The 26,396-nt window shown below is 37.0% G+C and overlaps 2 protein-coding genes across 2 annotated transcripts; both read right to left on the bottom strand.

Annotated features, from left to right (window-relative positions):
• Positions 1–582: 582 nt before the first annotated feature.
• Positions 583–19,066, bottom strand: LOC143891946 (cleavage stimulation factor subunit 50-like). The gene is made up of 13 exons (XM_077396434.1): positions 18,492–19,066; positions 16,400–16,439; positions 16,230–16,313; positions 16,066–16,152; positions 10,342–10,412; positions 9,466–9,517; positions 9,269–9,326; positions 8,248–8,348; positions 7,517–7,585; positions 5,299–5,318; positions 5,011–5,119; positions 1,015–1,071; positions 583–925 (listed from the first exon to the last, which is right to left on the bottom strand). Exons 1-13 carry the CDS (start codon positions 19,064–19,066, stop codon positions 770–772), a joined length of 1,479 nt encoding a protein of 492 aa, XP_077252549.1. The 3' UTR covers positions 583–769.
• A 2,005-nt stretch (positions 19,067–21,071) lies between these two features.
• On the bottom strand, positions 21,072–21,662 carry LOC143891945 (3'-5' exonuclease-like). Its single transcript, XM_077396433.1, has one exon. The coding sequence runs from the start codon at positions 21,660–21,662 to the stop codon at positions 21,072–21,074; it is 591 nt and encodes a 196-aa protein (XP_077252548.1).
• Positions 21,663–26,396: the final 4,734 nt, after the last annotated feature.

Here is a 26,396-nt window from a genome sequence, read left to right as displayed (position 1 = left end):
CTAGAGACATTTTCTCCATTTTAGATTGTTAAAAGTCACAGGGCTTTTAGATCCTCAAAGTTGGCTTCTCAGCCAAAGCCCAGGGCCAGGGGTTAGGCTATGTAAAACTTTGAGAGAGTTAAATTCAGACGGCAAGTTGGTTCCTTGGATAGAATCTTCGCCAGAATTATACCCTGGGGAGAAGTAGAAAACAGATATCATGGGTCCTAGGGATATTTCACTCTCCAATGCGAATATGGAAAGAGAAATCATGGGGGATGAACGCAACTTGCTATAGAAGAATGAGAACCAAAATGACCTAAAAAAAGCTAATTCTTAGTTACAGTGCAAAACATCTAATGTTCTGTAGATGTTAATAGAAAACCCAAGATGTGATTGATATAGAAGAATCGTAAACCCTTGATGGCAGGTACAAAACACAAACTCACACTTCTAGCTTCATTCAATAATTTGTAAGACCAAAAATTCTGCAAATTGGTTCATGGTGTTGATATAATGGACTTCCAACAAAAGAATATAGAGATGAAATCCACTTCAAAGATTAATATCATGAAGCAAAAACCTATCGTATTAAATCCCATTCAACTATCATTCCCTTTTGTATGAAAAACTACAATACTCTGACAGTAATGGCAATTTTAGATATCCCACCTAGTAGTATATACTTGAAGAAGTACAGCCATTTCTAACCATCTTCATTGATGAAAGTTTTATCATGTTGATGTTTCCTCTGCATTACTGACATGGGATGGTAGTCTCAATCACATACCTAAAGGATTTCCTTCCAAAATCGGACTGACCTGTCGCTACCACAAGAGACAAATGCGGCCTCAGTTGGCGAGTGCTCTAGCCACCGGGGTGCACCTATATGATTGGATGGCCACCTTGCTACTTTTTCAGCGGTTAGAGCATCCCAAATAACAATCTGCAACTCCATTATATCAGTCAAATCCAACCATTGAATCAACAGATTGCAGTATGAATTCCACAAGCAGATAGAAAATGATGACTTACCTCGTTGCTTGGCTCATCAACAGATAGAACAAACTCCTCAGTTTCATTGAAAACAGCCTGTGTCCAGATTTTTTATTTGACAATTAGTATGAATCATTAAAGATTTAGCAAACTTCCATTTATAAAGGATGAATGAACTTTGGCATGTGGAGCTGAGCATTTTAGAACGGACAATGGCATTCTTTTTTCAAGTATCAGAGATGCCATTAAAAAATACAAGTTCAGAGATAGCTCATGTTGTGAGTGTATGCAAGGAAAAGTATTATCTTTATGAACCAGGGAAACGTAATGAACACTTAAATATTTCCAGAAATTAAAAAAAAATTGAAATGGTTCAAAATTTCAACCCCGACCTTCATTATCCAGGTATATCACCGATTCAAATTCTATGGCAGGAGATTTAAATAAGGGATTTGCTAGCGACCATTGCAGAAGGGCATTTCGCAGACCAGCTGTTGCATGAGAGAGCTGCCACATTTTTTTTTTGGAATGAAACATAGGCTTTATGAGAGAGCTGCCACAGAAGCTCACTTTTCAACAGATTTTGTCTTATTCATTTAAATCACTTCCACATAGACTCACTTTTCAATAGGTTTTGCCTTGTTCATTTAATTCATCTGAGGTGGTTGCTCAAAGTTAAGAGGGTGGAAAAGCGGCTTGACACCTGGAAACGTAACTTGGTCTCTCTGGGGGGGGTGGTAGAATCACTCTTCTGAAGGCGGTCCTGGCTAATATCCCTATTTGTCAATTGTCAGTTTTCAAATGTCCTATCAGTGTCATTAAAAAAATTGGATTTATCCAAAGAAGATTCCTTTGGGGGGTATCAGACAAGAAGAGGAAATTGCATCTGGTAAAATGGGAGGAAGTTTGCAAACCAGTAAAGGCTGGGGGCTTGTGTATAAGAAGATTGAAGGAAGTGAACGTGGCTCTGTTGGGCAAGTGGCTTTGGTGTTTTGGGGAGGAAAGTCAGCTCTTATGGGTAAAGGTTAATTGGAGACAAGTATGGAACTTTGCCTGGCAATTGGTCATCTGATGACAAGTTCAGAAAAAGGGGTTACAGTTTGGAGAGACATTTTGAATCAAAGTTATAAATTTAATAAGGGAATTCAATTCAAGGTGTATTCAGGGGAAAGGATCAGGTTTTGGTTGGACAAGTGGTGTGGAAAGTCCTCTTTTTCGGTTGGATTCCCGAATATCTTCATGATCGCTACCAATAAGGAAGCGTGGGTACCAGACTACATGGTCCATGGGGAGAATGGGTTAGCATGGAATTTCAATTTCAAGAGACCCTTTTTTGATCGGGAACTCAAGACTATTGCTCGGATCTTGGAGTTGCTTGATGAGCAATACTTCAGTTGCTCTGGGGTGGACAAGAGGGTTTGAATTTTTTGCACATTCGAGGACTTCAGTGTCAAGTTGTTTTACCAGCAGCTCACACCTTGCACGGGATCTCTGCAGGCGGCCAAAGTTTGGACCATTCCAGCTCCTCCTAGGGTATGTACATTTGGGTGGACGGCAGTTCTGGATAAGATTCTCACCGTCAATCATCTCAGGAGTCGGAGCATGTTGATTGTGGATCATTGCGCTCTTTGCTTAGAGGCAGGGGAGACAGTGGATCTTCTCATTCTGCAAGTTCGCTTAGCTAGTTTGGAGCAGGATCCTTCAAAGATTTGAGATTCAACGGGTGTTTCCCACTCATTTACCGGATGTTGTAAATAGTTGGGGTCTTTCCCCTTGGCGAAAGAAAGGCAAGGTGCTCTGGAAGATTTCTCTATTGGCTATGATTTGGTCATTATGGAAGGAAAGAAATGCTCGAATGATTAGGGGCGGGGAAGGCCCTCATCACACTTCCACAATGGCAATCACACTGACTATTTCTTGGGCTAGATCTCTCCCTAGTTTCAAGTTTGTTTCAGCTCATGATCTTTGGTATGGCTGGAGGGAGGTGTGCTTTAGTAGTGAGAGTGTTAAGCTGGCGGCCCTCAATGGACTCCTTTGCCCCCTGGTTTTTCCAAGATGAATTTTGACGGTTCCAGCTTCGGTAACCCGGGATTATATGGGGTTGTTGGTCTCCTTGGAGACGAGGCGGTTGCCATGTTGTGGGCTTTCTCAGGCCCCATCAGTTTTGCGGATTCTAATGAGGCGAAAAATTAGGGCGGTTTTGCAGGGGTTTATGCTAGCAGAATCCATTGAGGGAGACTCTCTTAACGTCATTAGGTGGTTGAAAGAAAATAAGTCGTTCCCCTGGAGGTTTGGGAGTTGGATGGATGAGATCAGGGATCATATTGGAGGTGTGAACGTGATTTTCTAGCATGTTAAAAGATCTGCAAATGAGGAGGGAGATAAACTAGCTAGGGAAGGAGCAGAGAAACTAGAGCTCGAGTTTTTCGATTTTCTTCTGCCTTTAAGTTTTTGTATCTTTTTTTCTTTTTTGCATTTTTTTTTTCGATGTTTCTTCCCATCCATCTCGGGCGGCTTTGTATATTCGTCTTCTATTAATGACATCTAGCCATTAAAAAAAAGGGCAGCTTCTTCTTTATTCACGAGATAGAAAAGGTGGTGAAAGCGAAAGCCTATAGGTATATTAGTTTGGTCAGAAGGCTATAAAAGATTGTGGCAAAATTCCTCCCTCTCTCGTTATAAAGAGGGTCTTGCCATAAATCATTTCACCGGTGCAAAGCACATCTATGGATGGAAGACAAATCCTAGAAAAGTACTTATCACCAACTACTGTATGGACTCTAGACATCAGGAAGGAAAGGAGGAAGTAATTTACAAGGTACACCTGACGGTCTATGATTATGTAGAATGAAATTTCCTTACGTGATGATTAAGATTGTTTTGTCAAAATGGTTCCTCTCCGGTATCTCAACAACGTGTTTCTATATTTTAATCAATAGTAGCTTCGTGGGTCATTTTCAAAGCTCAATAGAGATTGAGTAAAGGGGTCCCCACTCCTCAATTTTGGTCATGGTCTCATGTAAGTGTTAAGTTCTATACTTGAACAGATTGAAGAGTATTAAGGTAATACAAATGTTCCATCAATATCACATTTTTATTGCCAATGACAGTAGTTTTTTGTAATGACATGGAAGAGGAGGCAAGCAATTTTTGCATATATCCTAAGATTGCTTGAAGCGATGTCCAGTGTTAAAATAAACTTCTGTAAAAGCTTGGTAGTTGGCATAATCATTGAAGGAGATGGACTAGCATCCTAGCTGATATTTAGGCTGTAAAGCCGAGTAACTTCCAATCAAGTACCTTTGTAGTGCTCTTCGCATAGGATCTCCATCAAAACTATAATAGGAACAAGTGATAAAGAGTATAGAAAACAATTTGGAAACATGGGAAAGAGCAACTAATCTTTTGGGGAAAGTATCATCCTTATCAAAGTGGGCCCTTTCCAACCTACGGTATTCAGTCACTTTTCAATTTTCCACATTGGTCACAACTCGCAAGGAAAACTTTGCTAATTGATTTTAAAAAGTGGCATTTTTCTCTTGTTTAAAATCTCCTAGCAAAAATTCTCATCTCATTAAATCACTCTTTCTTATGAAATTTTCGGGTGACGTAAATTTCCAAAGAGAAATTTCTCATTTACTGCATTTTTTAATGGCTCATTTATTACATTTTTGTTACCAGACATTCTAAGCAAAAAATTTTGTCCAATAATTTGAATAAGGCTATTTGAAAAGATAGTAGACTGATTCATGAAAAACTCATTTTCATTTGCTTGAGAGTTCTAAAACAAGTTGTCTCCAAACTTGTAACAGAGACGCAAAGGAGGGACTCAATTTGTTTGGAAGAAATTCGGAAGATTCCTGATTGAAAAGGCAGCAACTCAATTATGCAGTTTAGTCATTGGGAGAAGTGAATCCTCCCATCATGAGTTTGATGTTTAAGCAGTATCCAAATGAGTTTCTAATTAAAAAAGCAACATTCATACACCAACTTCTATAAGGTGTCCAAAAGAAGATTCTGGATAGATCTACCAACCTGGCAACGCAATTGTGTATGTATAGCTCCAGTATATTGCTTGACTAGTCTTCCAGTGCCTACTTCCCACAGCTTCGCAGTTGAATCCTTCCCACAAGAAAGAACAAACCTAGAGATTGATGTTACATAAAGAATGTTTAGGAAGAACAGATAATAAATCACAAAATAAACTGTGATGTGAAACTTTTCAATCGTGTCCTAACTGGAAAGATTGATAGAGTTAAAATTCATAAATAATCTCAGGGACCGCTATCTGCACTACCATATTTTGATAATGGTACTACTCACTTTGTAACAGCTGTTAAAAGCTAATTAAAAAAGTGTAAAACAAAGTGGGTAGTTCCATTATCAAAATATGGTAGTGTGGATATCAGCTGCCATAATCTTTTGTGCAAACAACAGATGAAAAAATATGTATTAAAGGAAACATCCTGGAATGCAATGTTTTTAATAAAATAAAGAAAGAAGAACACTCTTAGAGAACATCACACAAGGTGTAGAATAGAGAGGAGGTAAGGAGTAGAAAGGAAAGGAGTTGTAGGATTTGGACGTCAAGCCACATGAAATCTATAGCTTCCACATATACATGTTTTGAAGAAAAAAATTACAGTAACGCCATTAACTGTGATGGGTCTTACCATAACCCAAAAACTAATCACTAAAACATAAAATAAACCACTAAAACATATTCAGACTGCAGCTTCAAATCTCAAACACAGAGTAAAACTTCCCATAGACTCAACTAAATCAATGATTAAATGGGGCGAGTCAAAGTCTCATTAAGAAATCCCTAAAAAAGAAGTACCAACACTTTCCCCCTCTCCATGTATAAAGCATGATTTTACTCTGGGTTATCAACTTGTCTAGTTGCAAAAATATTTGTTAATTTTCAAAAATATATGTAAATTATTTGTAAATGAGGAAACTGTTGGTGAGCTTAAGCTCACCAAACTTATGGTGAGCTAGCTTGCCCAATCACATGGGGGCCCACATTGTTAGGATGATCCAAAGCATTCATTTGAAAGTCCCTTACATAGATGGGGGATGTACCAAAAATCAGCTCCATAGGATCATCCTAACCCCTCCATTTGTGGAGGACAAAAATGGACAGACACAAATCTGCCCCATTTTTGTCCTCCACAAATGGAGGGGTTAGGATGATCCTATGGAGCTGATTTTTGGTACACCCCCTATCTATGTTAAGGCTTTGCAAATGAATGGTTTGGATCACTCCCCAAAATGTGGGACCCATGTGATTGGGCAAGCTAGCTCACCAACAGTTTCCTCTTTGTAAATTATATGCAAAAATATATGTATATTATTTGTTAATTTTCAAAAAAAAATATATGATTTATATGTAGGAGATTATAGATTCACCCATTTCTCTACTATGAACGGCCCCTTCTAGTGGTTTTATGACTAAACACAGAGAAGGTTTATAGGAGGGCTAATGGTTAAATTGCAGAATTATTATCTATTTATATATATTATATTGGAAAAAGTACGAAAGGTTTGCAATAATCAAATATCACTAAACAAGTATGGAACACCTGTGTACCTTATGTGGGCTCGTGTGGATATTAGTACGATCTTGACAAAATGGGGTGTCTAAAGCTCAGTGGTGAATTATAATCTCAAAAGACGAAATTTGATTGAGTATATATAACAGCCTTGATGTGAAAAGACTCATAGTGTGCATTGAGTGTTATAGGGCACTTAGGGGCACTGTCAGGATTTAAATAAAAAAATTGCATGATTTGCCAATCTAAGAAGGCCCCACCTCCTGGCCTCAACACCTAGGTTTTCCCTATACATAAGGAGGTGAGAAGCCCAAGGCTTCGCATCGAATTTGGGAAGCTCCAAGACTAGCTCCTCCCACACATAATGCAAGGAGGTCCTCCTCCAAGGCTAAGCCCACAAAGGAGATCACACAAAGAACAACCCAAGGAGAAGAGAAGAAGAAGAAGAGAAGAAAAGAAAGGAAAGGGAGACAAGATCAAGGACCTGTTCCTTAACCTCGTCTTCAACCTCCTAAAAGGGTTAATAGTTTGTTTTAATGGTAAAATAATCATCACTCGCAAATCTAATATAGTATCAAAAGATCCATGAAGTTGTTTGTGATCCATTAGAGCCGCATGATCCAAAGATCAATGGATTGAAAACCCTCACAAATTCAATTTTGAGCTACTGAACACATACACATGAATTGTGTGATCTCTCACATACACGTTCCTCTCTTTATTTCATCATAAATCATCTTCCAATTTTTTTAAACATTTATAAGGTGTATTTAGGTATATGTTGTGCTATTCATAACTTGTAGTATGATACAATATATAATTCATTGAATGAAATGTTATATAGGAACCTGTTCTAAACAGTATACCAAGCATAACATATCTAGACAGCATGATATGAGTATGCGTTGCAAATAGTAATAGATAATAGACTGTAAATCACACCATAGCTTGACTTTTTTTTTGGAAAGTGACTATTATATTCGTACCATGAAATAAACATGGGCACCAGTAGTCCCACTAGGAATTACATAGTATGATGTTCCAGGAGCATACTCCTGGATCCCAAAAGAAAAACATTAAAACTGTATACAAACTTCCTCCAAACATCTCGCAGAACTCCATCAACATCTAAAACTTCCTTGCATAACAATTTTTCCGGCAACCTTCCACTATGCCTTCCAAAGGCATCCAACAACAGAAACATCATATAATCCCCACATCATCCATTCTAATAAAGAAACCAAGGAGTTATTATGCCTTGAAATGAATCAAGAACCTAAAGCGTTTTTTCACCCACCTTGGTAATTTAGAATACTCATGGTTAGGAATGGCTATCTAGGGGAGAAAACTCCCCTAAGTTGCGAAAGACAATGCTCAAAAGACAGTGTCCCTCAAGCACGTTCGATAGACCAACCTACCCATCCTTAATTCTTCAGAATTTTTTTTTTAAACATGGGGCTTCCAGCCACTCCTAAGATTCCGAACCCTTTCAACAACCAGAAAATACCATAGCCTACCCTAAACAAAACAAAACCCACCATCAAAAAGCATCAAACCAGCATATTTACAAAAAGATCCCCCCCTTCATTTCCTGAGAGCCTTGAGCTCTCGACTCCCACAGACTAGGATTATATGCAACACAGACTCTGAATTTTCTGAAATTAAAAGGGTAGAAGGTCGATTCACCGGTTTGATTTAAAGAAATGAACCAACATGCCTGGTTGATAGCACCATTACTATTTATCTCTTGCACATTTGATGATAGGTAACACTGGAAAGTATTGATATCATACAAATGGGCAATTGGATGATCTGTCCCTGTAAATGTGTTAAACTCTCATAATTAGCCAATGAACCAATTAAAGAATAGTGCTGCATGAGAGAAAATTCTACAGAATAATAATGAACTCTCGCCATAGGCAAGGACAATGTTTTTAATTTGATTTCAAAGAGACAAGATAACATATTTCATGTTTATACTTTGCACTAAGGCCCTGTTAGGATTGCAAGAAAAAACATTTCTGATGAAAACAAATTTCTTGAAATTTTTTTTCTTTCCACAACTTAGAGGGTAATGACATGGTTATAGTTAATTTAAAGGGATATTTTCATAAATTGAAGTTCCTCTAAATAAAAATTGGATAGGGTTAGTTCAAGTCATCTTTTTTCATGTGTAAAAAAAGTTTGGACATTTAGAAATATTTTTCCTTTCTAAACTTTTCTAGAAAATTCCTGAAATATGATTATGGTTAATTTAGAGGGATATTATCATAAATTGAATATCCCTCTAAAAAGAAATTAATAGGGTTGGTCCATTTTATATATATTTTTTGTGTGTAAAAAAAGTAGGAACTTGTAGAAATATTTTTCATTTCCAAACATTTTCAGAAAATTCCTGCAATCCAAACAGGGCCTAAATGAAATGGACTGGAAAAATGTATAAGATGGCAACTTCATTGTAACATCGCTATGAAGTTAAGAATCAGAAAAATGCTGTGAAGTGCAAAATAATAGATAACCAAACGATTTCTGAATTTCAAGACTGATGAGAGGTTTGATAGACCAAAAGAAATGGTTACAAAAAGATTTATCAAAGTAACTGTCACAAAACTGGGATGCTAACCAACAACTAGCTTACAGCATTATGGTCATTATTAAGTTATAAACCAATGCCGAGTTGATTTAAGATTCAAAAGTTTTCAAGAAAGAGAAGGAAGAACAGCTAATCCAGGAAATACCTGCCAAAAGAAATTCCCCGGATGGATGAAAAGAAACAGACCGCACATTATGGGTATCCTGTGATAATTTTCCGAACAAGACTCATCAAGATTAATATCGAGCAATAACTTTCATTCCAAACTTATAAAAACCAAGCTTAATGTATACATAAAAGATATTATAGAAAATGAATAAATGTACTGGAGATAGGCGCAACCTGGATAACCCTGAAAGCTCTCTTTGCAACTGTTTTTGAAAAATCAAAGAACCTGAAAAGCATTTAAGGCTTACATTATATTGAATAAGAATGCTCAAGAAGAATGAAGGACGGGTACTAAAAATCCGTAACACTTGCACAAGACAAACAGAAGTACTACACAAGTACACATCAACATATGTATGCGTTACCAAACATGAATGTACATGTGATTGTGTGTGGAGTTAATAAGTGAGGGAGCCTTAGAGCTCCTAATGAGAGGCATCTAGCAACTTTTACAATCACTCATAAGTGAGAGAGCCTAATATGATAGGCTCACAACAAAACATCTGCTTGTAATTTTAAAAAATCCAACTCTTGCAAAAAGATGGACAGCTCTTAGAACAATAAAGAATGGTCAGATCATTGGGCATGCCCAGGGAGCCCGGGGACGAGATATTTATAAACAAGACAGTCATTTCTATCTTTTGAGCATTGACCAATAAAGAAGGTTTGCCCTTTTGGATCATCATGTAAACCAGCACAAATTAAAAAAAAATGTGACTTCCCTGAACGAGTTGTGACGAAATAGAAATGCCTCAATCTTCTCTAGAGACTCCGTGCATATTGAGAAAGTATTAGGCTCCACTTGTGGTACAATGGGTGCATGAACTTGTGCCATTGTGGAAATATAGTGCTTCTTTTAACAAGCTCTAAGCATCCAGAAAGATAAGTAGAAAAAGTAAGTCTACCATCAGTCTAAACTTCCATTACTATAGTATGCTCAAGTTATAAATTATAATGATCCGCCAAATATGATAATAACACACACTCAATAAAGATATTCTGAAAAGTTGACAGAAAGAAAGACATCAAAGTTATGAATGAGATTTGTACTTTATGGTATGATCTTTTGCCCCGGATATCAGTACAGTACTTTGAGGATGGAAATCCAGATCATTGATTGGCTGCAATTGTATCAGTAATGGTTTAGACTAAATAGTAATATTCCAAAGCAGGAACTAGAGTCACTTGAATACATTGGTATCACCGTATCCGACAGAAAGAAAAGTGTATTCCAGTATATATAGAACAGAAATAAACCAATTATAAAGATCATGACACTGACATAAAAAATATAACAGAGCATAACGAAATGCAACAAGCAGACACCCCGAGTATGAGATAGGCAAATTCAATAATGAGCATTAACATTCAACACATGAATTACAAATAACAGACCGTGGTTTAAAATTTTGACCTACATGAATTCGGTGTCAGCCTAGATTTCTGAAATGTCGGCCAAAATTTCAACCATTTCTATTTTATTATGTTTTCCGATTTTTTTTGGTTGTTCCAAAATTTCGGCTAAAATTTCTGAAATTTCTGAAATTTCAGTATTTTGGCCAAAATTTCAGTTTCAGCCACTGCCGAAACCGAAATTTTAAACCTTGCAACAGACCGACTAATCATGTCCATAGAGAGTACTACTTTGCAGCAGAAAACTGCACTCAATAATCAAACTATAAACTGAGATGGTGTGGTTATATTTAAAGGCTGCTGTTAGACAAGCCCAAAATAATATACAAAATTTACATCACACTGGACTTGGAGATGTGTCAGTGTCAGAAATATTTAACTACTGCACACAGACCCACAAACAGATCCAACACTATTTTAATGTTTTAATAATAGAACTTAGGAACAGTAAGTACAAGAAAAATATGAAATTCAGAATACCTTATGAGAAAAGTATTCTGAATCTTCCGGGACGATAAAGAAAACATCATCCAATCCTTTTTGGGTCTAGCAGGGATTTGCGACTAAAAAACGAGGTGGAGGCGAAAGCTCTTCTTTGTGTCCTCAAATGATTCTCTCAACGCTGATCTGTGCCATTAATCATCGAAGGTGACTCAGCAAATGCCTTGGGATGGGCTGTGGGTAAGGCTCCTGGACATTGGAAGCTAGCTAATATTATAGTGGAGATTCGCGACCTTTGCGCAGGATGGTGCGGCCTGATTTCAATCACATGAAGTGGACTGCTAATGTTGTAGCTGACAGGCATGTTGTGGCCTCACATGAACCATTATATCCTTCTCAATTAAAACAAGCTGAATTAAAAATGATTGTAAATAATTGTGTAACTACAAGTTACTCCAAAAGCTTAAGCTGATGGAGATGGCGTTATTTAATCTTTTATATTTTAACACTCCCCCTCACGTGTGGTCCCTCTTTCTAGGGTTGGCCTACAAGTGACTCATGTGGCCCCTTTTTGGGTTTGGCCATTGCATGTGGATTTTTTGCCATCCGGGAGGTTTGAACTCAGGATCTTAATTGGGCTCATATACCAGTGAAACTACCAGCTACTCCAAAAGCTTAAGCTGATGGAGATGGCATTATTTAATCTTTTATACTTTCAATAATAAAAGGAATTGATGACTCTCCAGAGGAACGTAGAACAACTACGATACGAACAATGAAAATTGACCAGAAAAATAAACGGCAAATGAGCCCAAATAATCTAAGAACTACAATACTACAAAAGATCCCATGGTTTCCCCAACGTGTCAGCTTTCTTGTGGATGATAAAAAAATTGATCTTAAAGGAGGTCTAGAACCACAATTAACGACTATTGGCTAAGGCTATATAACAAAAAACAGTTAATGACCAATGGGATTTTATTCAAAGCCGTTAATGGCCAATGAGTTTCTATTCAATGCATTAAAGGTATCCAAATTGAGTTAAGTTGATTGAGGCCTTGAAAACAGCCCCAAAAAGGTGTCTCCATCATTTGAGATGGCAACAAGAAGTTTGTTGGATGGTGAAAAGCTAAGTGATATGGCTTCTATGTGGAGCAAAACTAGCGTTCGCAGTTTACTTTTTGAGAATTTAAGAGCATAAAATGGAGTTTAGATCAATAACAACAGAAGCATCCTCATTTTCAAAAAAAAAAAAAAAAAACCAGAAACAGAAACATACATTCCCAAAACAAGTTAAACAAAGCTAAGGTATTCATTAAAATTATGAACTATAGAGTTCATTCATCAAATATAAATTAATTTAGCCCAATGTAGGTTTCAAACAAGTCCATAAACAAAACAGCCGGCTAATGGAAAAATAAACAAGTCGCAAATAAGGTATCACATAATCGGATCTATGATATAAACCTAACTATAGCCCAATCAACATCTAATGGATAGAAGGGAATTATGGTAGATGGTGTGATCAGAGCAATAAGTGTGTCAAAGTTTAAAGGGAAAGATTTGAAGGGGAAAGGTTTATAGAGTAGGCTGCAGAAAATAGAGACGGTAGGATCCACGCATAGGAGCGGTGTGCTGGTGGTCGCCCTAATGTAGAAGGCCTCTGAGAGAGAGAGAGAGAGAGAGAGAGAGAGAGAGAGAGAGAGAGAGAGAGAGAGAGAGAGAGAGAGAGAGAGAGAGAGAGAGAGAGAAGGGTTGCTCTCACCCTGAAAGTAATATGAGGTGGGGAGAAGTAATATGGAAAGCGAGAAAAATATGAGGAAAATAAAGGGAAGGAAATAGATGGGCTGCGACTGCGACTGCGACAGCTAGGGTGAAAAAGAGATGTACTGATGCTGTAACAACAACTAGAATACGGAAAAAGAAGAATGAAGGCGTTATCCTACAGCAGAAATCAGGGCGAAAATGTGAAAAAATATGGTTGAAAAGGAGGCTGGGGTGGCGGCCGTGGTGCACCAGCCATGGAGGAAAATAGGGGGATCGAAGAGGGATGCAAGAGAGGACAGGATAAAGAGAGGGACTGTAGTCCTTGGGGGCAGGGTGTTATATTTTGATTCCAGTTTCGGTATCGGTTGCCACGGAAATGGAAAGATTTCGGTTTCGGTTGGAAATTCCAGTGGAAATCCTGTAAAATCACGGAACATACGGAAACATATCCAAATGATAGAATTTACATATGAAACTTTAGGAAATACTAGAATAAGTATAAATACACACATAGCAACTATCGATAATGGTTTAGCATCGAACACATAGTGACATGCACTGGCGCACATGTCTAATAATTCTGTATAAATATTTATACGTAACACATGCATCGTATTTTGCATGCAAATCATATAAATATAATTATGTAACACATACTCTTACAATTTCAGTTTCGGTACGCATTTTGATTTTGGTATGCATTTTGGTCATTTCAGTTTCGAGAGGTAAAGATGGGGAGAAAGAGAAGAAAAGGGGAAAAACGAAAGAAAAGAAGGGAGGGGAGGCTCCAATTCAAAAAAAAAAAAGGGAGGGGAGGAAGAAGGAAAAGAAGAGAATGAGAGGGGGAGAGAAAGGTGTACCTTGGACACAAGCGGGAGGGAGGGTTCTCTTGTCAATTACTTTAGTGATGAGTTTGAGCTTGGATAAATAAATGACACTAAATCCAAAAAAAATCTTAAATAAAAGAAAAAAATAACATGTGTCTATATAAAACAACTGAATCTGATGTCTAGGATTGTTGAATCATATTAGTTCCTTCCACATAAGATGAATCCAATTCCGTTGAGTAAATGTCTGCAATGTGCCGAACCAGGTCCTTGTGAAACCTTTGTAACCGTACCATATCTGGTCACAAACACTTGATCAGAGAACGTCGTCGCCAACTAACTAGGTACAGCCAGCGAATTCCCATCATTTGAACCTCCATGTCATAAACTCCAGAAGATAATGAAGTGACAATGATAGGTTCTGACAAGTCTTCAAGGCATGGGATGATGATAGACTCCAATCACAAACTAATCCCCAATGCGGTAGAAGTGACTTCTCTGGTGCCAAAAAACGGCCACCCCATTCCTCTTAATACTTGGTTGCAATCTCTCTAACACCTCCGGGACTTTTCGCTTTCCAATTCCGTTAACAATAGCCCTCACCTCAAAGTTTTAAGATCCTGCATACCTTGCTTTGCCAGCTCCAAGAGGCAGGTAGCCTCATGATAATGCTATTATAAATGGTCTCAATGAAGCACGGAGTAAAGTACCAAGATATGATGAATTCGATATTGTACAAGTCCAATTCATTAACTTTGCAGTACAATGGGGGATATTCTCTACTTTAATTGCTCAGCGGGATGTAAAAAATCCAAGAAAGCCAGTTTTAGAGTCGTGGTGACATCATGGGAGAGATACTCCTAAGCTAAGAGATGTAGTTTATAAGATTCATTCTCAATCCATTAGGACCTCATCAGCAAAGTGGTGTTGGAGTACATGCAGTTTCATTCAAAATGTGAAGAGAAATAGGTTAAGTTCACTAAGGGCAACCAATTTCGTGTTTATTTCATTCTAATTTGAAATTGATTTCAAGGTAAAGAAATGAAGAATACACTAAAGGTGCTCATAGGAATTGTGAAACGTGATACTAATCCAAAGGTTCATACTGTTGATGACGCGTTGGTTCAGTTAGGTGATGCTACATGGCCAGACTTTGAAGCCAAAACTTAAGGAATCAACGGCATCTTTCATGGCCTGGGTCCTGTTCTGCCAATAGATTCCAGTATCTTGCTTTTCCACCATCACTAGCACCACAATTCGACAGTTGCAATATGCCTTCTTCATTTTTTGCTAGAAATGCCCAAGCAACTAGAAGTAGCTCAGAGTCAAGGAGGATGCAATAGAGATATGAGTGATGCAGTTAATGGTTCCAAGGGAAAGATTTTTGCTAGAAATGCTCAAGCAACTAGAAGTCTCTCTCTCTCTCTCTCTCTAAAGGATACCATTCCCTCTTTTTATCATTTAGTTTTGTTAGACTTGCTTTTTGTGGCTTAAAGCCTTCAATTGTTATGTACTCACATAAGTTTTTTTGGTTTGTCATGCGGTTTGGTTGTTTGGAACTTTGTTGTCACTTCAACTCGATGTTTAATGTTAAAAAATGACAGATATTTTGGTCCTTCTAGAACTTGAAAGTTCGTTGTCTTTATATTTTTGTTTGTCAATGGTCATCATGAAATTATATGTATTGGTAGTTATATTTTTCTCTCAAAAAATGTCCAAAAACTTAAAATGCTTGTTTCTAGCAACTATGATTTGGTCCTTAACCCAAACGTTTCACATCATAAATGAACTAATTTTTCACTGAATCTTATAGATACAATGTTTTAATATTTATGAACATATCAAGTAAAAATAACACAAAAAGTGGAGACTAACAGCTCCAACGAAAAGGCGCAATAGAATTCCCCACACGCACACTACCCACATCAACCACAAAAACCAAAGTATGATTTTTAAATTTTGTTATTCATCAGATAAAATCAATTTTTTAAAAAAAAGACTTCCACCGGATAAGACTCCAATATATCCTAATGAAATATGGCTAGAAAATTTTGATGGAATGACTTAGACAAGATTATTAACACCATAAATTATTTCATACCTATGCCAATTATGTTGCTATTCAAAACAAAACCGACATGGGATATTGCAGTGTTCTCACTACACAAAGTCCTTACCACTAATACTTAAAGAAAATGCATAATAATACAACCAAATAGGAACTGCAGCCCAGTTTGATGTTTAAGGACACCCATTATGAAAATCATTCCGGCATTAAAGCAGTAGATTTTTTTTTTCTTTGAATGGCTTAATGAAGAAGATATACTTGTAAATGATCATAAAATGTCCGGATAACAGGTCGAACAGGGCCATCTCTTGCATCTGGCAGCATCATTTGCTTGACTTTCGAAATCTACAAGACAAATCAAGCATCTATAAGTTAAGAGCCAGGTGAAACTCAGAATTTACTGTGGTAGCTGAATCAACAACCTCAAAGAGCTTAATTGATGTGTCTGTACTCCCAGTTGCAACAAATCGCCCATCAGAACTAAATCTTGCACATCTAGCAACATTCTACAAAATTAAACTCACATAAATCACAATTGGTTATGCCATTCTGGAGCAATAAAATTATCAAAAGATGTCAGTAAAAATAAAACCACAGAGACAAATATTGCAGAAAGAATAATTGCTAGTTTCCTAAAAAAATTCAAATATAACATTGATGTAACCTATAATTGAGTGAATAAGGAAGAAAATCTGGCATATGTGACCCACTCTTTTGAGTTTAGCCATTGCATGGGGATTTTTGCTATCAAGGATGTTTGAACTCAGGACATCTAGCTCTGATACCATGTGAAACAACCAGTTTTTCTAAATTAAAGCTTAAGCTATTGGAGAGGGCGTTATTTTTTTCTTTTATACTCTAACACTCCTCACATGTGGCCCCTCTTTCTTTCAGTTGTTGTGTTTGAAAGAGAACTTCAAGATGAGCAGATAGAGACTGATTTCATTACAGTTGGACTTACAATGAGAGAGTCATCGATGTTTTAGCCTCTACCTTTTGCAAGATCATTTAACATCTCTTTGAGCCTATATTTTCAAATCCAAGGTGTTTAGTTTTATCGTCCGACACATGGCACATGTGACCCTACTTCTGGGTTGATCATTGCATGCGAATTTTTGACATCAAGGATATATCGAGGTTTGAAGTCAGGACCTTTGCTCTAATACCATGTGAAACGACACGTTACTCCAAAAGCTTAGGCTGTTGGAGGAGGCGTTATTTGATCTTTTATACTTAACAGCAGAAACCTCCACAAATCGGAGGGTTAGGATCATCCTATGGAGAAAATATTCAGGACACATCCTAGCTATATCAGAGCCCAACAAATGAAAGGTTTAGATCACCCAAGTATTGTGGGCCACACTTTTTTTTGGGCTGCAGGTGCATTCACGACCGTGAACCATATAATTTCTCCGTCCACATTTCTTCCCTCAGACAACCCCTCAAGTTTACTTATGCATACTCCTTTACACTGAAACAGGCGGTCCAGGGAAGAAAAGGGTCAAGTATATCATTTCCCTAGGCCTTGGATTGCAAGAAAAACATTTCTGATGGAATTTTTTTTTCTTGGGAAATTTATTGAATATGATTGGTTCATGTTGTTATAAAGATTGTGGTTCTTATCAAAAGAAATAGCTAAGATATGATTGTGGTTCATAAAAAGATTTCTAGTACAACGCAAAAAATACAATGCTTGAAGACGTATAAATAGAGATGGATTCCTCACTATACTTACTATTTTGATTCATTTCTTCTGTTTACGAGAAGAAAAGAAGTATGAGAGACTTGAAAACTTCATAGTTCTTTTCTTCTCGTAAACAGAAGAGAGACTTGGGGTGCCCTGATGCCATTAGTAAATTGATTTAAAACTTTTTTAGAGAAAATGAGGAATGAGAATGAAGGGCACGGTTAATCTCATTAATGTGCATTTTTACAAGGGCAAACTAAAAGATGGGAATGTGACGAATGTCTGTTGACAAATTTAAAATTTAACGAACAAATTAGATCTTCTGATTAGATGTCAATTTCTAAGGATTTAACATTTCAATATGTGATTGCTTGCAGAACTTGCAGAATTTGAAGCATCCATCAATTGAAGTCTTGATGGGAGAACCGAATGGCTGAAATTGAACGATCTAGAGATCTCCTAGGGCAATTGTATCAATTTGAATGCACCGGTTTGGTTGTCTTTCATCGAGGTAGCCATTGTATGTTAATGAGAGTAAATATTATTGTAATTCTCCATGAATTTACTTTCCAATTAATCTAAACATTTACATGAACGTGTGGGTAACCCGAGCACGTTTACTTGGGTCATTTGAAACTCTGGTATATGAACATGAACATGGAGTAGTGGTTTTAAAGAAATGCAAGAATGAATCAAATAACCCTTTTTGAGTTGCCTTTCAGATGAATGATCCAAGTGAATCGTTTTTAACAAATACTATTCGAAAGGCAAATATCAATTTGGTACCACAATTCCAAAACCCAAAATTTCATTTCACTACATCATTCCATGACAAGCCATAACAACCCATCCTAACCAAGAAAACCACCAAAAGCAAGACTAAGAGAATCCCCCAAGAAAACCAAGCAAGCAAAAATTAAAAACAAAAAGAAACCCATGACATGACATGAAACTACTAGTAATCCAAACCCAAATCAAAGCCTATCAACCCAGTAACTTCTTCCCAATGCGATAGGATGCATAAGCATCAATAGCAGCATACTTAACTTGCTCCTCAGAGAGTTGTCTTTCACTCCAATTGCTTCGGGTCACAGTTGGACGTTTCTCAATGTTAAGACCAACCACTTCACGAGCTAAATTCTCCAAATTGTATCCACTGTAGTCAGGGCTACCAAGAAGCCTAGCGGCCAACGGGCCTAACTCAACATAGTTCCCACATTGCAGACCATAATCCCCTGCAAGCTTCACAGCATCTTCTTTAATACCCACTCCAACAAATGTAATATTAGGATCAGCTAGAAAGCTCTTCAGTGATTGGGGCATTGTGTCAAAATATAGAAGCTGGAAAATGTAGCACTGAGACTCACCAGCACAAAGCTGCAAAATAGCAACCTTGTTGGTGATCCCAGCACTAGTGTTGGGTTTCCACTCAACATCAAGGCCTACAACATTCTTAGGGTGAAAACCCAAATAGGACTTAAGTTCATTGATGTAGTTGTCTACCAAAGAAGAATGGCTGACAACTGCGGTTCTAATGGAAAGGCCCTGAATAGTAACATGAGTAGTGGTCATCTTTTAGAAGAGAAATAGTTATGAGTAAGGCTCTTAGAAGGGTTTCAAGTAGTACAGCAAGAAAGGCCAGCTTGAAGACGTATATATAGAGATGGGTTCCTCACAATACTTATGTTTCGGTCCATATTCCTCTTTATTACTTATGTTCACGGGAAGCGTGGAACAATATTAAGTTTCCAAGTCTCCCCAGCTCTCATGGTAAATTTAATTTTCTTTCTTTGGTAACTGCTTTCATATTTATTTCCCATGCAATTGGTTTTGCATGTTGTATGGTTTCAAGATGGTATTTATAGTTAGTATTCACTCTAAGATTTTGAAAAACTGAAGATAAAATGCAACCCACTGCACGAGATAGAAGTGGAGCTGTTGGTGCTTATGGGAGCTGGGTAGAAGGGACTACCGAATGTTCTTATAGCTATTAAATATCCATGGAAGTTAATCTGTCAATAGCTATTATACTCCCTAATATATACCTTAGGTAGGCGCCTAGGTTGAAATTACTAAAACAAGATTTAGCTATGATCTAGGATAGCTCTCGGAATTTTGGAGGGTTAGGATTGGATTTAAAGACTAAAAGGAGGTCCATGGCATACCAGGAATAAACCCTGGTTGCTAAGACTGTAATTAATTTTTGGGACCCCACATTTTTAGGGGTGCAACTTTGGTCGGGCACAACCCCAATCCAACAGGTTTAACCCGATTATAGCTTGGGTTAATTGTCCTTCCCCAGCTATGGGTTGGGAAAAGCCAACCCAATTTAATTTTGGGTCGGGTTGGGTTCACAAGTAGAAAACCTGACAGAAGAACATATAAAGCCACATAAAGTAATAGGACCCCAAAGACCAGCATTTTAATCTCGATTGCACCAATTTTAACTGTTTCGGATTGATTGTATCATTACATAGGAAATTATACACGTTAGAATCTTAGAGCCACAAAAAGAAGCCTAGAGGCCGTTGCCTAGCTCAACATAGTTGCACCATAAGTAGAGAAAAAATAGATGTGTTTTATCACCTTAATGTGTATGTAGCACGATGGTACATCTTGCTAGCCCCATAGAAGTTAACCACCATATTACATGGACTCGGGATTCTTGGCAACTGTTTAAAAGAGGATATTGACTCAGATAGGAACAATCTTAGAATCTCCATCCTCAAGATGGATTGATACAGCCACTAATTTGTTGTGATCCAACCCATTAATTTGTTGGACCCTGACATAGATAGGGTGTTCTTTAAAAAAATCACATAGGCCCAACTTCTTCAAAGACCCACACCGTTCATTTTAGCTCTTTGGGGGGTGGCGCTAACAAACGGAAAGTTTGGATCTTTCAACAATGTGGGCCCTAATAAATTTTCTAATAAATATTCATTTTATGGTGCCCATACGTAGGTTTACGTTTTTTTTTTTTTTTTTAAAAAAAACCACTTGGGCCCACTTTGTTCGAAGATACAAGTCCTTGAATGCAATGAACAGCCTTCAAAACCCAATCCTGCGATGACTAACCCAAAAGTTGCACAAATTTAGCCCTAAAATATCATTTTTAAATTGCATGAGGTATGATGAAGTATGGCACCTTGCATTTGCTTATAATAATAAAAAGAGATCTTGGCAATTTTGCGGCTCACTTTTTCAAGAGATAGCAGCAATCTCAGATGAATTAAATGACTAAGACAAAATCTGCTAAAATGTAAGAATGTGTGGCTGTTCTCTAATGCAAAAATGGGTCGCGAAATGGCTTTAAAAAAAAATGGGAATGATAAATCCACCTGTTTATCATTAAATCGTAAAAATCGCTAAACGGCGTTGGTCAGGGGCATATTTATCATTAAGCCTCAATGATGGTTCAAGGCTAAATGCTTTATATTTTTAGTCCTTAGCCCAATCAATATGGCCACAATAGTAAGACTAACAGAATCCCCAAAGAAAACCCATTGCCAAAGAACTAGAAACTAGTACTAAAGAAGACATGTAATGAAGCCCATCACCGTAACCATAGAAACCTCTAGAACCAAGTGAGTAACCTTTTCCCAATGCGAAAGGATACATAAGCATCAATAGTAGCATACTTCACTTGCTCCTCTGTGAGTAGTCTTTCATTCCAATTTCTTTGAGTTACTGTTGAAGGTTTCACAATGTCAAGACCAACCACTTCACGAGCTAAATCCACTAAACTGTATCCTATGAGGCAAGGGTTCCCATAAACCGAAGCGGCCAACTTGCCAAGCTCAACATACTTCCTACACTCCAGACCATAATCCCGTTCAAGCTTCCTTACATCTCCTCCAATACCCACTCCAACAAAAGTAATTTTAGGATCAGCTAGAAAACTCTTCAGTGATTGGGACATTCTATCAAAGTAGAGAAGCTGGAAAATGTAGCATCTAGATTCAACACAAAGCTGTAATATTGCAACCTTGTTGGTGATCCCACCACTAGTGTTGGCCTTCCACACAACATCAAAGCCTACAACTTTCATACTTTTAAAATTAAAAAAGGACTTCAATTCACTAATGTAGTTGTCTACCAAAGAAGTATGGTTGGCAACTGTGGTCGTAATAGTAACACCCTGAATAGTAACACGGGTAGTGGTCATCTTTTGAAGTAAAAATAGGTGAGATCGAGGGTTTGATAAGGGTTTTTAATAGTACAGCAAGAAACACCAACTTGAAGAGGTAGATATAGAGATGGGTTACTCACTATACTTACTGTTTTGACCCATTTTCCTGTTCATTTCTTCTGTTCACGATAAAAGTGAACAATATGAAGTTTCCAATCCTCTCTCTCATGGAAAATTAATTTTTCTTTCGTTGGTAAGTTCTTCCATCTTTATTTTCCATGCAATAGGTTTTGAATGTTGTATGGTTTCCAGATGGAATTTATAGTAAGTACTTTATGATTTCGAGAGAATGAAGATAAAATGTAGCCCAATTGCAAAAGAAAGAAGTGCAGCTCAGGGGCCACCGAAATAACCAATCCCCTCTCAAGCTGTTAAATACATTAAAAATGTAAATTTCCTATGGCATTCAATTTATAAAGATTTAACTATTCAATGTGTGATGAGGTTGCAGAACTTGGTTAATTTTGAGCTTCCATCTCACTTGATTGCTTCATTGGAGAATCAAATGCCCAAATTTGATAGTTCTAGAGGGTCTCCTAGGGCAATTGCATCATTCTGAATGAAATGGTGACAATGTATTTGTTAATTTATGTGTACTTTTCAGAAAATTGAAGCCTTTGATGATTAATTGCAATTGAATGATTCCTAATGTTAGCAATTGGGTCGGTAAGATGTAACCAAGATCGATTGAAAAACTAAAAGTGTTAATAGATAATGTTAGAGTATGATGGGCCTTTTGAATGTGATTGATTGTGGAAAGGAAAATGATATATTCGCCTTGTTTTTTACTTGGGACAGCCCTCTCGAGTCTAAAGTGTAGTCATAATTAAATACAGTTTAGCTTCTCTTGGCCAAACCCTAAAAAAGCCTTAAATGGATCAAGGGCCTAGGATCATCTGATCAAGGTGTTCTCAATGGCATTTGGCTGGACTTACTGTCGCCATTTTAATCAACAGATCCGATCATGTACACGAGAAACAATTGGGACCCAATAAGTGTCGGTTATGAGAGCCGAACATCCCCTTTTTTTTCTTTTTCATTTCCATAATAAAATAGGTAGATATGTCTGTGTAGCTGCATGCACGCATCATTTTCCTATTAACAACAAGGGTATTTTAGTCATTTAAAAGAAACCCCAGATGAAATCTCAACCATGCATTTTACTTTGTACATGCGTGATTGGACAGTGTCTCTTTCATTCTATTTTCTCTCTCCCACTTTTGTTTTTTTGCTCCAAAAGGGCCTTTGGATTGTTTAGAAAAAGACTCCACTCATTTCTTATCCAAAGCTCTACTTGCTCTACTTACAAGGGTAATTTTTTACTCTGTTTCTTGTGTGTGTGTGTGTGAGAGAGAGAGAGAGAGAGAGAGAGAGAGAGAGAGAGAAGAGAAGGAGAAGGCATGGAAATGAGATTCATGAGATGGGTTTGTTTGTTTGTAGTATATTTTTCAATTATCCTCACCATATGTGGGCCATGGATGTAAAGGATTTTATCAGTGCAGGTCTAAGCCTGGGATTTAAAGAAAACTGGTCTCTCTCTCTCTCTCTCTCTCTCTCTCTCTCTCTCTCTCTCAGATTGGATGTTTGTATTTCTATATATTTAGGAGATAATATCTGCAGTTACTAGTTTTAAAAATTTCATTCCTCTGGTTATTTTGAGTAAGCATGCAGTCCTTTGTTTTTATAATTACATTTCTCCTCATTTTGTGGAATTATATCGTGTCTGGGCCTACTTTTCTAAGAAAACCTTGGGTGGATAGAAGCACGGGATGCATACTTTTTTCTCTATGATACAAATCATTCATGTGCTGGTCTTCATCAATGGAAAGATTACTTTCCATTGATATATCATAACTATTCTTGATGTCGGATGTAAAATAGGCACTAAATACACAGACATGTTCAAAATTGGCCAATCGTTTTATACACAGAATTAATGCTCAACTCCATCTGTAAAATATCCAACAATGACAAAAAAATATTAGAACATAGTAAAAAATAAAAGAAAATATTTCAAAGAAATTAAAATTACCGTAATATGTGATGCGAATGAAAGCAATAAAAAACGTGTGCCGTGAAATAAGTCTCTTATTCTTCAACTTTTACAATTGTCTTCTTATTTATAGCTTATGTTTTAGGAATCAAATCTGGCCTATCTGACTTGATTTTGGTATTATTAGAAAAGCTTTTCAATCACATTTCTACTCATGCGATTTGGGTGAGGTAGTTATGAGTGATTTACGGATATGATACATGTCTATTGCATGATTTTTATTTTAGGGTTGTTTTAGTCATGCTTCTAATTTGTAATTGTCTTGCTTTAGATGGAAGATTGAGATTAATTGATTAGCTCTTAAATTAGCTTTTAGGGTTTCTTTTTATTATAAAAAGATGTTACAGAAACATTGAAAGTGATTTCTTTGAATTATTGAAAGAAAACTGTCTTTTAAGCTTTTTGAGTAGTTTGGGAACTTTTAGGTTGCTAGGATTAGCCCCTGCAGGATTTTTTTACAGTGTCACCTTCGGAAACTTGACTTCGACAGGATCAGAATAAGTATCATCTCCGTTGACAGTGATCGAAGGCCCATTTTCTTGTTTATTTTGCCTATTTTGCCTCCGCTGTCAATATGCTTTTATTTATAAGGAAAAAATTGCCTCTGTGGTTATAGAATATTTGACAGCGGGTGCTTTTTGTACAACAAAGAGAGAGAGAGAGAGAGAGAGAACAAATTTCATACATAAACTCGATTTTTCAAAATAAACAACATTTACATAAACCAACTATTATAATGATTACTTAAACTTGTTCCATTATAATTAATTCATAGACCATTACATCAACAACCATTACAATCATTAAATCAACAAACTATTAAATGAATCTATTAAAGCTACTCTAAAAAGTCCTATAATGGTTCAGCGAGCCGCCAAGCATTTTCCTCTCAATTGCTTATTTATGTCCAACCTACAAATAAAAAACACAAAAATAAAATATAAATCATATCGATTAAAATTTTAATTATTAAAAGCTAGTGAAATAATTAGTCGTGTGCTTACTGATGAGGAAATCCAAATAACATTTTATTAAATAGCAACTCTAATGATTTTGAACTGCCCATACACTCTTATCAATACCTAGCTGATATTCATAGACAGGGTTGAGTCACTGGTATATCAAAACATGACAGTCACAGCTCTTCAATCTTGAAATCTTACAAATTGGAAAGTGTTCCAGAATTTTAAAACCTTTAACAATTAGTTAGATAATGCAAAGCAAGGTGAGTTGAACCCGCTATCAAAACATGATCACGCCGATTTTAACTACAGCTATTCTTAATTAGTGAAGCCTTTCAGCAGTGACTTCAGCTGTATAATATAGTTCTTCTATTATTAACGTTGGACATTTTAAAATTTAAAAGACTGAATTCATTAGATTTCATTGAGACCAAGCTAAATTAAACCATATCCTTATGCTTTTTTCTTTCTTTTTTTTTCAAAAATCTTGATATGCTTTGGAGGATTGTAACAGCATTCAACAACTAATTAGAAAAGTGAAGATAAAGAGTGTTCATATTGAAATTGTTGAAAACATCATTCTCCAAATGAATATTTATTCTGCCTATATACCCTGCCGACAGGGTAAGTTATTGAGGCAGATGCATTTGGATCTAAATGCAGATTGAACATGACAAAAACAATTTCAAAGTGTCGGTTATCATTTTCCTACTAGTGCAGGCGTATTTTAGTCATTTACGAGAAACCCCAGATGAAATCTCAACCATACATTTTGCTTTTTTTTTTTGGAGGCTCGAAAGGGGATTTGGATTGTTTAGATAAAGACTAAACTCCACTCATTTCTTATCCTAAGCTCTGATTGCTCTATTATTTACAGAGTTTTTTCTAGTGAGAAAGGAGAGATAAGGAGGAGGCATGGAAAGGAGAATGAAGAAATGGGTTTGTTACTTTGTAGTATTTTTTTCAGTTCTCCTCCTCACCACTGATAATAGTGTGTGTGTAGTAGCTGGAAAGAGCGAGGGAAGGACCGAATACAATGGGTCCATTGCAGAATGCTCCAATGAAGAAGAAGAGTTTTTTATGGATTCGGAGATCAGTAGAAGGTTTCTCGCAGGATATACCAAAACAATCCTTTATCCCACTCTGAATCAAAACAATCCTGGGTTGGGCGGCAAATCAATACCGGGGGCACCTTATAAACGTGGATGCCCCTCAATTTATGGGTGCAGGAGTAATCAACACCATTGATTTGGAATTGCAGGACCAGACGATGCGGCTTTCAAAATCAGACGAGGGAAGTCAAATAAAATTGAAGTGAAGTCTCTCTCTCTCTCTCTCTCTCTCTCACTCAGATTGGAAGTTTGTATTTCTATTCGGAAGATAATATCTGCAGACCCTTGTTTTAATAATTACACTCCTCTCCTTATTTTGAGTAATTATGCAATGCCTGGTTTTAATAATTACACTCCTCTCCTTGTATTGAGGAACATATGGGTACGGCTATAATTTTTTATTAAGAAACCAATGGGCCATGAGGGATACAAGTACAGCTGCATACCATTTTCTTTAATACAGATCATTCATCTGTCTGTCTTCATCATACATAGGTTGTGCCCCAAGAATCAACATCCTTTCCATTCATATATAACAACCATTCTTGATTGCAGGATGTCAAATAGGCTACACCTCATGAAG

Source organism: Tasmannia lanceolata, unplaced genomic scaffold (assembly GCF_043159265.1).
Source record: "Tasmannia lanceolata isolate RefF3 unplaced genomic scaffold, GAP_Taslan_0.1 ptg000015l, whole genome shotgun sequence".
In the NCBI taxonomy this organism is placed as follows: domain Eukaryota; kingdom Viridiplantae; phylum Streptophyta; class Magnoliopsida; order Canellales; family Winteraceae; genus Tasmannia; species Tasmannia lanceolata.
The sequence above is the reverse complement of the archived record's forward strand: the minus strand, read 5'-3'. Positions and strand labels throughout refer to the sequence as shown.